Raw genomic sequence first — 18,962 nt, 5'->3', positions numbered from 1 at the left:
TATATTGAATAGATTAAAATCGTGCAAAAATAGATATCCTATATATTAAAAAAGTGAGGTAGTGTCCAAGTGTTCAATATCCATTTTGTAATCGAATGGCAGAGGGGAAAAAGCTGTTTCTGAATCGCTGAGTGTGTGCCTACAGGCTTCTGTACCTCCTACCTGATGGTGACAGTGAGAAAAGAGCATGCCCTGGGTGCTGGAGGTCCTTAATAACGGATGCTGCCTTTCTGAGATACCGCTTCCTGAAGACGTCCTGGGTACTTTGTAGAATAGTTCCTAAGATGGAGCTGACTAAATTTACAGCCCTCTGCAACATTTTTCTGTCCTATTCGGTAGCCCCTCATGCCAGATAGTGCTGCAGCTTGTCAGAACGCTCTCCATAGTACATCTATAGAAGTTTTTGAGTGTATTTGTTGATATACCAAATCTCTTCAAACTCCTAATAAAATATAGCCGCTGTCTTGCCTTCTCTATAACTGCATCGATATGTTAGGACCAGGTTAGATCCTCAGAGATCTTGACACCCAGGAACTTGAAACTGCTTACTCTCTCTACTTCTGATCCCTCTATGAGGATTAGTATGTGTTCCTTCTTCTTACCCTTCCGGAAGTGCACAATCAGCTCTTTCGTCTTACTGACGTTGAGTGCCAGGTTGTTGCTGCGGCACCACTCCACTAGTTGGCATATCTCACTCCTGTGCGCCCTCCTGTCAACACCTGAGATTCTGCCAACAATGGTTCTATGATCAGCGAATTTATAGATGGTATTTGAGCTGTGCGTAGCCACACAGTCATAGGTATATAGAGAGTTGAATAGTGAGCTTACCACACACCCCTGAGCTGCACCGGTGTTGATCGTCAGCGAGGAGGAAATGTTATCACCAATCCGCACAGATTGTGGACTTCTAGTTAGGAAGTCGAGAATCTACAGTAACTGCAGAGGGAGGTACAGAGGCCCAGGTTCTGCAACTTCTCAATTAGGATTGTGGGAATGATAGTATCATTCACTGAGCTACAGTCGACGAACAGCATCCTGACAAAGGTGTTTGTGTTGTCCAGGTGGTCTAAAGCCCTGTGGAGAGCCACTGAGATTGCATCTGCCGTTGACCTATTGTGACGATAGGCAAATTGCAACGCATCCAAGTCCTTGCTGAGGTAGGAGTTCAGTTTAGTCATAAGCAACCTCTGAAAATATTTCATCACTGTCGATGTGAGTGCTACCGGGCGATCGTCATTTAGGCAGCTGACATTATTCTTCTTAGGCACTGGTATAATTGTTGCCTTTTTGAAGCAAGTGGGAACTTCCGTCCGTAGCAGTGAGAGGTTGAAAATGTCCTTGAATACTCCCGCAGTTTAGTTGGCACAGGTTTTCAGAGCCTTACCAGGTATTCCATCGGGATCTTCCGCCTTGAGAGCGTTCACTGTCTTTAAACACAGCCTAACATCGGCCTCTGAGACGGAGATCACAGGGTCATCAGATGCAGCACGGATCTTCACAGCTGTAGTTGTAGAATCCCTTTCAAAGCGCGAATAGAAGGCGTTGAGTTCATCTGGTAGTGAAGCATTGCTGCCATTTATGCTATTGGGTTTCGCTATGTAGCAAGCAATGTCTTACAAATCTTGCCAGTGTTGTCGTGCATTTGGTATTATTAAAATATGGCATAGAAATCGTACCAGAAATGATCTACAACACACATATCTGATTTTAATTAATCGTCTTTATTTATTGATATGGTGATATGCGTTTATTGAAAGGTATATCTCTAGGAAAACAAAAGAATCCTCCCTCTCTGACTCCATGACGGCATATGTAATTGTAATGAAACAATTCCAATTCCAATTCCAATTCCAATCTGTGGTTGATTTTCAGTTTTGACTTAAGGGGATTCCGCCTGTTACAGACCATGATTTTTACAATTGAGGAAATAAACAGGGATGAGAGACTCCTCCCGAACATTACACTGGGTTACAGGATTCACGATGACTGCCACTCCCCCGAGATTGCGACAAGGGTTGCTCTAGCTCTGGTGAATGGGCAGGAGGAAACGTACGCGGATGAAGTGTGTGACGGGCCTCTCAATATCCCTGGGATCGTTGGTGCTGCTGACTCCTCGGTGTCCATCGCCATTGCAAGAACAACCGGACCTTTTGGAATACCACTGGTAAGATCTGGCAAAAAATTATAGTGGTCACACTGATGTAAACGGGAACTAACAATTTTAAATCAATACGATCAGTGAATTAGGTTTATCACTGATATCTTCTAGTTTTTGAATATTTTTCTTCGATTCAATGTATAATAATTCGCTCTGTCACTCCCGCACATTAACCAACACACCAACTGTCTGATTGAATGCAGGTCAGCTACTTTTCCACGTGCGCATGTCTCAGCGATAAGAACGAATATCCAAATTTTCATCGAACTATCCCAAGTGACGAGCATCAGTCCAAGGCACTGGCGCATCTCGTTCAGAAGTTTGGATGGACTTGGATTGGAACGGTTAACAGCAATAACGACTATGGCAACTCGGGGATGAGAGCCTTTGTCGAAACTGCTGAGGATTTCGGACTTTGCATTGCCTTCTCCGAATCATTTCACAGAACAGACTCTCCACAGAAGATCACCAGGATAGTGCAAGTGATGAAGGAAGCGACCACAAAGGTCGTGGTGGCCTTTGCTGGACCTGGCGAAATGCGGATTTTATTTGCTGAGGTTCTACGGCAAAACCTAAGCGGCGTGCAGTGGGTGGGCAGTGAGGGGTGGATTACAGCAGACTTCGTCGTTGTAGATAGTGGCCGGCGCTTCCTTACCGGAGCAATCGGAACTGCTGTGCGTGCACAGGAAATTCCAGGGGTGCAGGACTTCCTGCTCACAATCCATCCTTCCCGATTTCCCGGTAATCCATTAGTGATGGAGTTTTGGGAAACCACATTCGGATGTACTCATAGTTTCGAAAAGGCGACCAACGAAGTTGGTTCACTTGGCCGGCTCCCACAGTGCAGCGGAAATGAGAGTCTGCTTCAAATCAACAACGCCTACACCGACTTGACCATGGACGGGAACTCTTACATTGTATATAAAGCAGTCTACGCTTTTGCTCATGCGCTTCACGATATGCTTTCATGTGAAAGTGGCAAAGGGCCATTCCGGAACAAAACATGTGCACGACTTTCAAATTTTAAACCGTGGCAGGTAGGGACTTGCACTTCATCCATTTTAATGTAGACTTCTTTCAATATAGCTATTGCAGTTTCGACATTCAGATCAGTGTATTACTTATACAGTAAATGCAGGGCACTGACGACTGTCGTGGAATAGCGAGGAAGACCTTGATGTACAAATGCAAATTTCGCTGGTAGTGACTGTACAAGTAGACAGTGATCCTGACTTATAGAGTAAGTTTGTATCTGCATACGTTGGGGTGTTGGAGAGTGAGGAGTGAATTCATAGATTTCTACGAAATGATGAGGGATGTAGATGCGGTGTTGTGGTCCGAAGGGCCTGTTTTGTGGTGTATGTGGTTTTCTATGTTTCTATGTTTCTAAAAGGTGGTCTTTTAGTCTAAGGGTCCCAGAATTAGACGGCACACGCTGACAGGGGAGAGATTTGAAAAGAGACGGGAACGGTAAGTAGTTTACAGAGAGAGTAGCGATATCTGGAATGTGCTGCCAGTGGACGTGCTCCAGGCGGCTGTAATTGCACATTTAAGAGAGATTTCGATAGTTACATGGAGTGAAATGTCATGGAGAAGTACAGCAGTAAAATCATGAAGACAAATTCTCTTCTGATGTGCAGGCACCTTAACGCAATCTGTTCAATTCTACTTGTAGCTCCTCCATTACATGAAGTCAATTTACTTCACAACAAAAGTTGGGGAGAAGGTGCATATTGATGAGAAAGGCAATCCAACAGCCACTTATGATATTGTAAACTGGAAAATTAAAGCAAACGGTAGCCTTGAAGCTCGGACAGTTGGATATTACAACGGATCAGGTCCTCCGGGTAAAGAACTTGTGCTGAACCTGCATCAGATTGTCTGGAGCGATGGTAAGCGTCAGGTACGGTTGTCCATTGAAAGTGGCCAATTTTGTTAACAGTTAAATCGTAATTATCCATGAAATAATACTAAGATATTGTAACGAACAGCGCAAGTAAAGCATACTTGCTTACATTTATACTGGCAGATTTCAAAAGAAGGCTACTTGTATTTCAAAGGATGCCACTCATCCTGGACATCACCTGTTTTCCCCTCTACCTTCTGGGAAGAGATACAGAAGCATTAAGGACAAAAACAAAGAGACTCCTTAACAGTTTCTACCCACAAGCAGTGAAATGTATAACACCCACTTCCTTCTCCTGCCCCCCTCCTAAGACGGCGGCAGCTAAATGCATCACACTTCCAGGAATGGCAGGTGTGCAATAGTCCTACCCCCCCATCCATATATTATTAATTTTGGACTGCACCCCTGAGGTTTTAGAGTTTATTTCATGTATATATTCTTTGTCATGCTGCAAAACGTTGAGCTGCTAAACTGTATTTCATTGCTCCACAACAATGACAATAAAGATATTCTTCTTCTTCTTCTTCTACATAGAATTATGGTATTAAACATAGTGAAGGGACAGGGAGTCAATTTAAATCCAGTCATCACATTGACTCTGTGGATTAATACTACAGAATAATACTGGAGTAGAGCAAACAATAACATTAACTGGATTGAGTAATATTTTAAAGCCAACTTAAGCTATATAAGAAGCTTGTAGAAAATATGAAGTCACAAGACAGACGTCATAATGTCAAAACGAAGCATTGCTGAAGGATTTAAGAGTTTCTTGTCCTGGTGTTACTCTCACCATCACTTCCGTGTTCCCCTGAAGTTGGTGATCCGAGTACCTCCGGTTGTGGGCAGTAGCGGTAATTCCACGCCCTAGGATGACATCGAATGAATAAAGTATTCAAACTCGGGGAGATAGCGGCAATCCTGACAGCGCAAATTGGACCCCGGCACACACACAAACTACTGTCCAAATCTGCCAAACCTGGTGAGCAAAGATAAGCAGGAAGCCAGAGGATTGGGAAACCTTTAAAGAGCAAAAGAGGATAACTAAAAAGGCAATACGGGGGGAAAAGATGAGGTACAAAGGTAAGCTAGCCAAGAATATAAAGGAGGATAGTAAAAGCTTCTTTAGGTATGTGAAGGGGAAAAAATTAGTTAAGACCAAAGTTGTGCCCTTGAAGACAGAAACGGGTGAATTTATTATGGGGAAAAAGGAAATGGCAGAAGACTTGAACAGGTACTTTGGATCTGTATTCACCAGGGAAGATACAAACAATCTGCCAGATGTAATAGTGGTCGGAGGACCTAGGGTAACAGAGGAACTGAAGGACATTCGCATTAGACAGAAAATAGTGTTGGATAGACTGATGGGACTAAAGGCTGATAAATCCCCAGGGCCTGATAGTCTGCACCCCAAGGTACTTAAGGAGGTTGCTCTAGAAATCGTGGACGCACTGGTAATTATTTTCCAATGTTCTATAGATTCAGGATCAGTTCTTGAGAACTGGAGGGTAGCTAATGTTATCCCACTTTTTAAGAAAGGAGGGAGAGAGAAAACAGGGAATTATAGACCAGTTAGTCTGACATCAGTGGTGGGGAAGATGCTGGAGTCAATTATAAAGGATGAAATAGCGGCACATTTGGATAGCAGTAACAGGATCGGTCCGAGTCAGCATGGATTTACGAAGGGGAAATCATGCTTGACTAATCTTCTGGAATTTTTTGAGGATGTACCTATGAAAATGGACAAGGGAGAGCCAGTGGATGTAGTGTACCTGGACTTTCAGAAAGCCTTTAATAAGTTTCCATATAGGAGATTAGTGGGAAAAATTAGAGCACATGGTATTGGGGGTAGGGTACTGACATGGATCTTAAATTAGTTGGCAGACAGGACACAAAGAGTAGGGATTAACGGGTCCCTTTCAGAATGGCAGGCAGTGACTAGTGCAGTACCGCAAGGCTCGGTGCTGGGACAGCAGCAATTTACAATATGCATTAATGATTTAGATGAAGGGATTAAAAGTAACATTAGCAAATTTTCAGATGACACAAAGCTGGGTGGCATTGTGAAATGTGCGGAGGATGTTGAGATAATGCAGGATGACTTGGACAGGTTGGGTGAGTGGGCAGATGCATGGCAGATGCAGTTTAATATGGATAAATGTGAGGTTATCCACTTTGGTGGCAAGAACAGAAAGGCAGATTGCTATTTGAATGGCGTCAAGTTAGGTTTAAGCAGAAGTACAACGAGATCTAGGTGTCCTTGTTCATCAGTCAATGAAATTAAGCATGCAGGTACAGCAGGCAGTGAAGAAAGCTAATGGCATGTTGGCCTTCATAACAAGGGGAGTTGAGTATAGGAACAAGGAGGTCCTTCTGCAGTTGTACAGGGCCCTGGTGAGACCACACCTGGAGTATTGTGTACAGTTGTGGTCTCCAAATTTGAGGAAGGACATTCTTGCTATTGAGGGAGCGCAGCGTAGGTTCACGAGTTTAATTCCCAGGATGGCGGGACTGTCATATGTTGAAAGATTGGAGCGACTGGACTTGTATACCCTGGAATTTAGAAGGGTAAGTGGGGATCTGATTGAAACATATAAGATTATTAAGGGATTGGACACGCTAGATGCAGGAAACATGTTCTCAATGTTGGGGGAGTCCAGATCCAGAGGCCAGAATTTGAGAATAAGGGGTAGGCCATTTAGAACGGAGCTGAGGAAAAGCTTTTTCACCCAGAGAGTTGTGGATCTGTGGAATACTCTGCCTCAGAAGGCAGTGGAGGCCAATTCTCTGGATGCTTTCAAGAAAGAGTTAGATAGAGCTCTTAATAATAGCGGAATCAAGGGATATGGGGAGAAGGCAGGAATGGGGTACTGATTGTGGATGATCAGCCATGATCACAGTGTATGGCGATGCTGGCTCGAAGGGCCGAATGGCCAACTCCTGCACCTATTATCTATTGCCTATTGTTCCTCTCACGTTCTCAGTCCTCAGTTCAAATTTGCATAGGTTTATATTTGACCAGATCTTTTATTAATACTGAAGTAACCCTGAACAGTTAAAGTGTTCACATAAAAAATAGTTAACATAGAAAAAGTTGGGAAGTTTCCATGGATTTGCATCTGATGAGGAGAATGAAAGGTTATTTCCAGCAACAGATTGTCTGTAGCATCGGCTTTCCCGCATTGGATTAAAGCAGATGCGACAGCACTCCACCACCCACAACACCAGTCAACATTCCGTGAACACTTCTCATTACATATTGAGGAGATTTAATATGGTGATTTGAGGTGATGGAATTCTTAGCAATGGGAAGATGGCATTTCTTCTATTTAGAACACATTAAGGGCATTTCTTCCCACGACGTCGTGCGAACATTTTAATGTAGACCGTGATCAATCTACGTCTTGACTTCAACATAGCCCAAAACCTTCCATTCTTATTTCACCAATCTGCCTATCTAAGAGTCTTTTTAAATTTCATTAATTTATCAGTAATTATCACCAATCACTGCAGTGCTTTCCATTCACGTCCCACTCTCTGTGTGAAAATACTACCTCTGACTACCTCTCCAGTCAACTGTCCTTCATTTATCTCAAACGGTTAATCTCTGGTGAAGGGTATTGCTGCCCTGAAAATAGGTGCTGGCTGTACACTCTATTTATGCATCTTATAATCTTATATAGCTCTATCAAGTCGCTTCTCATCGTTCCCTTCAAACAGAAAAGCTCTAGCGTGGTCGACCGTTCTTCATAAGCACGTTTGCTAACCTAGGCGGCGTCAAGTAAAGCTCGTTTTACACCTGCTTTAAAACTTCCGCTTGAAATCTATAACGAGGAGACCGGACATGAACGCAATGCTCCAAACATGATCTCATCAGAATTTTATCGAAATGCAACATTACCTCGCTGCTCTTGAAATCAAAAGAAAAACAAATTAGTAAAAGTGAAAGTTAAAGAAGGCATATTTTGATCTGGGTATGTGTGAAAGTTCCAGTATTTATAGCTCATCCCTAAATACACGAGAACGGGATTGTGTGTTTAACTATTCCATGGTAAGGCACGTCGGTAGCTATGGACTTAGAAACATAGAAAGCACACAGCACAATACAGGCCCTTCGACCCACAAAGCTGTGCTGAACATGTCCTTACCTTAGAAATTACCTAGGGTTACCCATAGCCCTCTATTTTTCTGAGCTCCATGTACCTGGCCAGGAGACTCTTAAAAGACCCTATCGTATCCACCTCCACCATCATATCCGCCTCCACCACCGTCGCCGGCAGCTCATTCCACGCACTCATCACTCTCTGCGTAAAGAAACTTATCCCTGACATCTTCTCTGTACCTACTTCCAAGCTCCTCTTGTGCTAGCCATTTCATCTCTGGGGAAAAGCCTCTGATTATCCACACGATATGTGCCTCTCATCATCTTATACACAAGATGCATATAAATCTTTCGAAATGAGTGAAAAGAACGAATGGGCAGCTTTAATTTTTGGCCACGATTGTGCAAGACGGTTTTATTTTGTTACCATGAATTTAAATTCAACGTGCATTATGATGGGAATGTTTAATCCACATCACTGGTAGCCCAACATTTTCACCACAGCAGCATTGTCCTACAGTTCATTTGTCACCGCTGGGTAGAATTTGGAAGCGGGAGCGTTCTCTACTATTTCCAACGGCTGAATGATCAACCACAGAACGGCACAATTAAGGTGTTGAAGAAATTAGCTAATTATGCTCTTCAACTGTATTGATCGTGGAAGAGTGCAATGCAATCAATTGATCGTCTTTGGAACGACCTTCGATACGTATCCAATAGCAACTCTGAAAGTTGGAAAGGATAGAAAAGCGAAAACATTCGAGGAATATTAGATGCAGAGTATGTCGGAACTGTTAATCAGGTTAAGTATCAAATACTTTGTGTCTGTAAGAGTAGTAGGGACACAGACTAGTTCCACACATTTCGATGGCAGTCCACATGCAAATAACCAAATATTGTCTGTGATTCTTTTTTCAAGATTCCCCGGGCAGTCTGTTCTGAAAGTTGTTCCCCTGGTACAAGAAAAATAGCCAGGAAAGGACAACCAGTTTGCTGTTTTGACTGCACGTCCTGTGCGGATGGAGAAATTAGTAACACTACAGGTGAGCGGATATACATGTTGGACTCTAATAATTACCCTAAGAGATTCCTGAAGCGTTCCTCTCTACAATGGAATGGTCGCATTTGTTTTTCTCAGACTCCGCAGACTGCATCAAGTGTCCTCCCCTGTACTGGTCCAACGATCAAAAAGATCTATGCATCCCAAAGAAAATAGAGTATCTGCATTTTACGGAAATCGTGAGCATTGTGTTGGTGTTACTCGCTCTGGTTGGAGTGTGCATGTCTGGACTGACAGCGGGTCTGTTCTTTAAACATCGAGAGACGCCTCTGGTTAAATCTAACAATTCTGAGCTGAGCTTCCTCCTTCTATTTGCGTTGAGCTGCTGTTTTTTATGCTCGGTCACATTCATTGGCGAACCGTCACACTGGTCCTGCATGTTACGCCGCACGGCGTTTGGCATCTCGTTTGTCATGTGTATCTCTTGTGTTCTGGTCAAAACCATTCTGGTACTGACGGCATTTAAGGCAACGCATCCCAGCAGTATCAGGATGAAATGGTTTGGTCAAAGACAGCAGAGGATAAGCGTCTTCCTCCTGGCGTCAGCGCAGGGTTTAATATGTGCGCTTTGGCTGCTCATTGAGCCTCCTTTCCCCGTGATCAACACTAAATATTACCGCGACACGATAATTTTAGAATGTGATAAAGGATCATTTGCAGCCTTCTACTCGGCTTCGGGTTATATCGCCGTGTTATCGTGCGTTTGTTTTGTCCTGGCCTTTCTCGCACGGAAGCTGCCAGATAACTTTAACGAGGCAAAATGTATAACGTTCAGCATGCTCATCTTTTGTGCGGTTTGGGTCACTTTTATTCCGGCCTCCGTGAGCTCTCCTGGGAAATACACGGTGGCGGTTGAAGTGTTTGCCATCCTGGCGTCCAGTTTTGGACTGCTGCTTTGCATTTTTGCACCGAAGTGTTTTATTATTGTATTCACTCCGGAGAGAAACACAAAGAAGCACATTATGGGTAAAGTGGATCAGAGGAATCTTTATAGGGTGCGTATCCATACGTCCTGGCCTGTAACGGCGTAGAGGTGCAGATTCACATACCAATACGGCATTGATACAAGAGCTTTGGCCATGGCAGTCCGTACACATCGCGCTGTCCATCCAGATAATCTCAAATACCTGCATTTGGGCCATATCCTCATATGCTGCGTCACTCCATGTACCTGTCCATTTTTTAAATTTAAAGTTATACCATTGTCTCTCGGCATTTCGTTTGTTGTCCATGCCTTTCATAAATTTAAGCAATTCTATAAGGTCGAGCCCCATTCGCTTACGCGCAAAGGAGTTAAGACCTAACTTGGCCAAAAAACATCCGTAAACTCGGGCCACCTCCGTCCTGGCAACATGCTCACGTACTTTCTTTACAGTTTAACCATGGCTTTCCTATAACAGAGTGACCAAAACTGGAGACATTGCTCCAAGTATAGCCTCACGAATGGCTTATGCAATAAAACTTAATCTTCCTACTCAGATACGCGGCACCCTATCTGATGATAAATGCCGTTTGTCACCATCTGACTGTTTATACTGCCGCTGTCAACCAACTACACACTTATACCTTCAGGTTCCTCTGTTCCATGTCACGCTCCTTTGCTCTGCCGTTCGTAGTTGAAGTTCTAAACTGGTCTTACTTTCTCACATTTATTTGTATTGAAATAATGCATTAAAGTTCCGGGGCACCAGCGGATACAGAACTTACAATTCCATCAATTTATTGGGCCAAATTAAATGGTTCAATATAAATCTTCCATCATTTTAGATTTAGAAGCGTTGAATTTACAGTATGGATGTAATGAACGATCTGCAACCAATAAACATACTGGCTTCAGACTTAATATCCCAAAGCTTTGATTTGTGCACCTCACGTATTTCATGGAGAAAACGTAACCATCAGCGGCTCATAATGCGTGCACCTGCTGTAGGCAGAGTCAGTCACCAAGTCACGGAAATCTACAGCGCAGAAACAGGCCATAGGTCCATAAGACGTTGGGACAGTATTAAGCCATTCGACCCATCGAACCTGTTGCGTTATTACGTCCAGGCTGATTTATTAACCTCTTAAACCCATTCCCCTGCCTTCTCCTCAGAATCATAAGACCATAAGACCGTAAGGTACAGCAACAGAATGCGGCCATGTGCCCCAACATGTCTCCTACGCTATTTTAACATGACTGATTCATTTTCCTCTCAGCCCTAACCTGCCGTCCTGCCATATCGCTTCACTCCTGACCAATAAAGAATCTATCTATTTGCCTTAAATATACATAAAACGTTGGCCCCCACAGCCGCCTGTGACAGCGTATTTCACAGATTCATCATTCTTTGGCCAAAGACATTCCCCCTCAGCGCTGTTCTAAATGTAAGTCCCTTTATTCTGAGGCTTTTTCTTCTGGTCCTAGGATATCCCGCCATAGAAAACATCTCAAATTCTGCTCACTTGGAGCCTTTCAACGTTCAGTAGGTTTCAATTAGGTCATGCCTCATACTTCTGAATCCCAGAGAATACAGGCCCAAAACTCCTCGTAGGACAACCCGTTCAATCCTGGAATCTTCTTCGTGAACCTCCCTTGACCACAATAGTGTCAACACATCCTTTCTAAGATAAAGAGCCCAAAACTGCTCACACCACTCCAAGTGAAGCCTCAGCAGTGCTTTTTAAAGCCGCAACATTACATCCCTGTTTTTATATTCCAGTCCTCTTGAAATTAATGCCAACATCGCATTTGCCCTCCTAACCACTGACTGCATCTGCAGATTAACTTGTAGGGAATCCCGTACAAGGACTCCCAAGCTCCTTTGTGCCTGGGAGTGTCTGTACTTAATACATTATAATAAGTGGTGCAGAAAACTTTTGACACACTGACCTTCACGAACAGGGCAATGTGTACATGAGACGTGGTATTATGTTATATTGTCCAAAACATGGGTGATGTTCTATTTGGATTATCGTGTAGAGTTTTGTTCACCCTGTTACAGGAAGGATTCCATTAAACTGGGAAAATTGCAAGGAAGTTTTGGCCATACTTGAGGATATGAATTATATGGGAAAGCTGAGCAAGCTAAGACTGTATTCCATGGAGCGCAGGAGAAAGGAAGTGGCGTAATAGATGTCTCTAAACCCAAGGAGACGTTGACAGGGTGAATACACTTATCCTTTTCCCAGGGGAATGGAACCGATAACGATAATGCATAGGTGTCAGGCGAGAGAAGACTTAAAAGTGACCTGCAGGTCAAATTCTTCGCACAGAGTGTGGCCCTTATATGGGTCGTAGTGTCAAAGTTGTTGAGGCTGGTGTAATGACAGCATTCTAAAGACATTTGGATGCTCATATGGATCGTAAATGTTTAGAGAAAATATGGTTCCATATGGGTAAATGAGACTAGATTAAGCGGGCACCATGGACGGCATGGATGCGTTGGGCCGAAGGGGCAGTTTTTGTGCTGTCTTGCTCTATTACTGTACAATCCTTGGAGGACGGGTGGCCACTCAGCACAGTAAACAACCGCTGGAGATAGCAGGTAGAATGAGGATATTTATAAAAAAGGACGAAGGCACTCCGGGAAAGCACGGGAAGGCATAGCTCCTTGTCATTCATGGCGCGAAGGTTAATGGGCAGGTTCTCGATAAAGAGCGATCCAATCAAGATCTCAACGGTAGAGCTGGCGGAAGATGACGACACATCATACTGTAGTGAAAGCAGAGGAAGGCAGCAGTGAAGGGTCCCCAGTCGTTTTGCATGTCATACCACTGGACCCCGATATCGGTCTATTTGGTAGATGTGGTGGCTGCCCGTGCATCCAATCAAAAGATCCACCCTAACAGAATATGTGGATCCAGGACTGGTCTCTGCCACCACTTGCGTACCTACCAATAGATAACCCCCGAGAAGAACAACATACTCGACTCGAGCTATCGCAGTCCTGCACCCATGTGACTATTAGCACACTATTCCGCAAGTCTTTGAATTGTGGGAGGAAACTGGAGCACTCGGACAAAACCCTTACAAACTCCTTACAGGTGGTATCAGAATTGAACTGGATCACTGTTGCTCATCTACGTCTGGATCGTGTGGTGGCCACCTTCGCATCAGCCTCCGCACTTTAAACAAACTCAATCGATCATAGGTATTCTCCATTAATGAAATAACCGCTGGGGAGAACATTGGAACTGACTCAAGTGATCGTACTACTCAGTGAGGCAAATTGGCTTGCCGTAACTCCAGTTATGCATGTTCTTTTGTTCTTATAAGTACATGAGACCAGAAGATGTAGGAGCAGAAATAGATCATTTGGCCCATTTCGTAATGGCTGATCCATTTTTTCCTCTCAGCCACAATCTCCTGCCTTCTCCCCGTATTCCATCGTGCTCGGACCAGTTAAGAATCTATCAATCTCTGCCTTGGCCTTCATAGCCGCCTGTGGCCCGACCACCATAGGAAACATCCTTTCCACATTCATCCTGGCCTTTCAACATTCTACAGCTTTCAATGCGGTCACGCCTCATTCTTCTGAATTCCAGTGAATACAGGTCATCAACCGCGCTTCATAGGACAATTCGCTCAATCGTGGAATCATTTTCGTGAACCCCCTTTGAACCGCCCCTTGCTAATTGAAATCCTCCATTATAATTGTGTGATTACCATTATTACATGCCTTTTCTAACTCCCTCTGCAATCTCAACTCCACATTCTGTCTATTTTTTGGATAATATAGTTCCCTATCTCCACTAAGGTTCAGCATTTTCTGACCCTGTGTCATCTCTTTCTAAAGATGTAATTTCACCCCTTACCAATGGAGCTTGTGCCATCGTGCCTGCCCTTTAGATACAAAGTACATCCTTGGATGTTAAACTCTGTACTATGGCCTAACAGCCACGACTCAGTGCTGCTCACAACGTCATACTGACTAATTTCTAATTCCGCCACGAGTTCACCCGTCTTATTCCTACGCGCATTTAAATACAGCACCTTCACTCCTGCATTCGTCGACCTTTTAAGTTTTGTCTCTGTGGTACAATTGAACTCTTTGCTCTGTCTGCATTTGTACCCAGTTCTTCCCTACTTTCATCTTATATCCATCATATATTTATAAAACTGCTGGCCGATCCTAAGCTCTATCATACTGGTTCCCATCCCCATATATATGTCTGACACACCCAAGGAGCTCTAATAAACCTGCCCGCAAGAATATTGGTCCCCCTCGAATTGAAAGCAAACCACCCCTTTGTGCAGGTCCCACCTGCCCCAGAGGATGTCCCAATTATCCAGAAATCCTAATCTCTGCAACTCTGCTCCAATTCTTCAGCTGAGCACTTATCCACCACCTGTTTCTATTCCTATCTTCACTGTAGCGTGGTACAGTCCGCAATAAGAACATAAGAAATAAGAGTAGGAGTAGGCCAACTGGCCCGTGAAGCCTGCTCCGTTATTCAACAAGATCATGGCTGATCTGGCCAAGGACTCATCTCCCCATAACCCTTTTGTCCATAACACTTAATTCCCCTACTATGCAAAAATCTATTCAACCTTGCCTTAAATATATTCACTGGGGTAGCTTCCATTACTTCATTGGGCGGAGAATTCGACTGATTCACCACTTTCTGGGCAAAGCAGTTCTTCCTTATCTCCTTTCTAAATCTACTCCCCCGAATCTTGAGGCTATGTTCCCTAGTTCTAGTCTCACCTACCAGTGGAAACAACTTTCCTGCCTCTATCTTATCTATCACTTTCATAACTTTATATACTTTTATGCGATCCCCTCTCATTTTTCTGTATTCCAGCAAGTACAGTCCCAGGTGACTCAATTTCTCATCAAAGCCTCAACCCCTCATCTCTGGAATAAAACCAGTGAACATCCCCTGCACTGCCTCTAAAGCAGTATATCCTTCTTTAAATATGGAGACCAGAACTGCACACAGTACTCCAGGTGCGGCCTCATCGGTACCCTGCACAGTTGCAGCATAACCTCCCTGCTCTTAAATTCAATCCCTTTAGCAATGGAGGACAACATTGCATTTGCCTTCTTGATAACCTGCTGCACCTGCAAACCAACCTTTTGTGATCCATGCACAAGCAAACTGAATGCTAACATTGGATTTGCTTTCCTCAGCCTGCAGATTAACGTAGTCAATGGCAACCAACCAGAAAAGTTTCCCCGTGCACAGCAGCATGCCGTATTTTTTTTTTACTATTTAAATAATAAACTGCTCTTTCAATTTTCCTTCCAAAGTCGATGATCTTGCTTTTGCCAACATTCTACTCTATCTGCCAGACCCTTGCACACTGACTTATCCTATCTATATCTCTCTGTAACTTCTGCCCAATTTGATTTTCCACTCAATTTAGTATAATCAGCAAACTTAGATACACTACACTTGGTCTCCTCTTCCAGATTGTAAATGTACATCGTGAACAGTTGAGGACCCAGCACAGACCCCTACGGCATACCACGCACCACTAATTGCCAACCAAAGTAACTCACATGAATCCCAACTCTCTGCTTTCTATTAGTTATTAGTTAACCAATCCATGCTCATACATCACCCCTAACTGTATACATCCTTATCTTATAGATATGTCTTTTATGTGGCACCTTATTAAACGCCTTCTGAAAATCCAAGTAAATAACATTCATCTGTTTACCACCACCCATTGCGTTCGTTATATCCTAAAAGAACTCCAGTAAGTTTGTCAAACAAGACCTGCCGTTGTCGAATCCAAGCTGCGTCTGCCTAATGGATCTATTTCTTACCAGATGCGTCCCTACTTTTTGTTTAATGTTGGCTTCAAGCATTACGTCAACTACAGATGTTAAACTAACTTGCCTATAGTTAGTTGCCTTTTGCCTACATTCTTTTTAGAACAGTAGCGTGATATTCTCCGTCTTCTAATCCGCCGGGACCTGCCTGGAGCCCAGAGAATTTTGGCAAGTCATCACCAAAGCCTCTACTCCAACATCTGCCATTTCTTTCGGTACGCTGGGATGCATTCCATCAGAACTAGGGGACTTATCTCTCTTCAGGCCCACAAATTTGCTCAGCACTACCTATTCAGTCATAGCTATTGTATCTAGGTCCTTACCGCCCATTGCATCCAGAACGTCTCTTTCTGGCATGTTAGATGTGTCCTCCACCGTGAATACCGACACAAAATAGTCACTCAAAGCCTCGGCCATTCCCTCATTACCCAATATCAATTCCCCCTTCTCGTCTTCCAAGGGACTTACATTCCCTTTAGCCACTCTTTTCCGCTTTATACAATTATATTAAAAACTTTTACTATCCGTTTTCAAATATTCTGCTAGTTTATTTTTACAATCTAGCCTCCCTTGCTGTATTGCTCGCTTACTGGTACTTCGTTACTTTTTGAAGTTTTCCCAATCTTCCAGTTTCCCACTGCTCTTGGCGAAATTGTGTACACGAGCTTTTAATTTGATGCCTTCTTTTATTTCCTTAGGTATTCAATGCTGGCTCTCCCCAGCCTTGCTGTCCTTGCTTTTAACTGGAATATACGTATTTTTGTTGATCACTTTGCAAAATCTCTTTGAAAGTCTACCACTGCTTCTCAACTGCACGCCATATAGCCTGTGTTCTATAGCGAAATACTCCCTCATCCCATTATAGTCCCCATTATCTAGGCAAAATGCATTGGTTTCAGATCGAACTATTGCTCCCTCCATTTGTATGAGAAATTCAATTACTCTCTCCAAGAGGATCACTAGCTACAAAATCACTAATTTTACCTGTTTCATTGCGCAGGACCAGATCTAAGATAGCACGTTCCCATGTAAGTTCAGTCATGCTGTGCAAGAAAGCCATTACCGATACATTCTATGAAGTCCCCCTCAATACTGCCTCGACCAACTTGATTTACCCAATCTATGTTCAAGTTAAAGTCCCCCATTATAACTGCTGTTCCATTCTTACATGGCTCAGATATTTAACTGTTTCGGAATCAGGTTTATTATCACCGGCATGTGACATGAAATTTGTTACCTTACTAGCAGCAGTTCAAAATCAATACATAATATAGACGAAGAAAATAATAAATAAGTAAATCTTATTCAGTATACTTTTGCAGTATGCGTATATTGAATAGATTAAAAATAGTGCAAAAATGAAAATACTATCTATTAAAGAAGTGATGTAGTGTCCAAGGGTTCAATGTCCATTTAGGAATCGGATTTCAGAGGGGAAGAAGCTGTTCCTGAATCGCTGAGTGCGTGCCTTCAGGCTTTTGTCATCCCGGTAGATTCACATAGTTGACCCGTTGGTATCCCTCGCATTGCTGCATTTGTTCAGAGTCAGACACCAAGGTTTGATCTGATTTCAGTCTTTTTTTTCTACTTAACTGTAAGGTGAAATTGTGTTGAGCATTCTGCTGTTTTCATGCTGTCGTTTCCCGGCAGTCACGTGGCGTTCATTGGTCCTAAACCGAGCTGATGTGCGCAGGTTGGTTTTATGGTGCCTTTCAGAATCAGGTTTATTATCACTGGCCTGTGTCGTGGAATTTCTTACCTAAGTAGCAGCAGTTCAATGCAATACATAGTATAAAGAAGAAGAAAATCATAAAATATATGATAATAAAATATATGATAATAAAATCATCAATCAATCAATTACAGTATATATATAATTAATTCATTTAAAGTCTTGCAAAAACAGAAATAATATACGTTAAAAAGGGAGGTAGTGTTCTCAGGCTCAATGTCCATTTTGGAATCAGATGGCAGAGGGGAAGAAACTTTGGACGTTGCCTTTCTGAGACACCGCTCCTTGAAGATATCCCGGGTACTTCGTATGCTGGTATCCAAGATGGATCTAACTAACTATACAAATCTCTGCAGTTTCTTTCCATCCTGTGCAGTAGCCCCCCACCCACCCTTACTAGACAGTGTTGCAGACTGTCAGAATACTCTCTACGGTACATCTATAGAAGTTTTTGAGTTTATTTGTTTTCCTGAAACTCCCAATAAATTATAGCCACTCCTTGCCTTTTTTATAACTGCATCAATATGTTGGAACCAGGTTAGATCCTCAGAGATCTTGACACCTAAAAACTGCTCACTCTCTCCACTTCTGACCCCGCGATGCGGATTGGTATGTGTTCCTTCGACTTACCCTTCTGGAAGTGCACAATCAGCTCTTTCGTCTTTCTGACGTTGAATGCCAGGTTGTTGCTGTGGCACCACTCTACTAGTTGGCATATCTCACTCCTGCACACCCTCTGGTCACCACCTGAGATTCCACCAACAATGTTGGTCTTTATTTATTGCCTGTGTCACGGTAATGTTATTATTCGGTGGCCGATTGACAACTCCGACCAATGATTCTTGTCCCTTTACTATTCCTAATTTCTTCCCAGATGGATTCAACATTCTGCTCCATCGATATTATTTTATCTCTCACTATCGCTCTGATCTCATCTTTAATTATGAGCTCTATCCCACCTCCCTTATCTTCCCACCTATTCTTTCGTATTACCTGATATCCTTGGATATTTAATTCCCAATCCTCTACACACTGCAACCACATCTCTCTAATGGCCACGAAATCATACCTCTTTGTACTGATTTGAGCTACAAGTTCACTGACCTTATTTCGAATACTGCGGGCATTCAAATAAAGTGCCCTTACACTCATTGCACTTTTAAACTTATGTAATCTTTTACTCTTTTGCATTTGACTTTTCTTCACTCCACTCTTATTTTTCTCTTTTTTATCGTTTTTT

At 43.0% G+C, this 18,962-nt stretch overlaps 1 protein-coding gene across 1 annotated transcript; it reads left to right on the top strand.

Moving 5' to 3' along the window:
• The first annotated feature begins 1,873 nt into the window (after positions 1 to 1,873).
• LOC134345061 (extracellular calcium-sensing receptor-like) lies at positions 1,874 to 10,257 on the top strand. The gene is made up of 5 exons (XM_063045195.1): positions 1,874 to 2,164; positions 2,362 to 3,195; positions 3,834 to 4,061; positions 9,086 to 9,209; positions 9,305 to 10,257. Exons 1-5 carry the CDS (start codon positions 1,907 to 1,909, stop codon positions 10,255 to 10,257), a joined length of 2,397 nt encoding a protein of 798 aa, XP_062901265.1. The 5' UTR covers positions 1,874 to 1,906.
• Positions 10,258 to 18,962: the final 8,705 nt, after the last annotated feature.

Source organism: Mobula hypostoma, chromosome 4, assembly GCF_963921235.1.
Source record: "Mobula hypostoma chromosome 4, sMobHyp1.1, whole genome shotgun sequence".
NCBI lineage: Eukaryota > Metazoa > Chordata > Chondrichthyes > Myliobatiformes > Myliobatidae > Mobula > Mobula hypostoma.
This window is presented reverse-complemented; position numbering and strand designations above follow the sequence as displayed.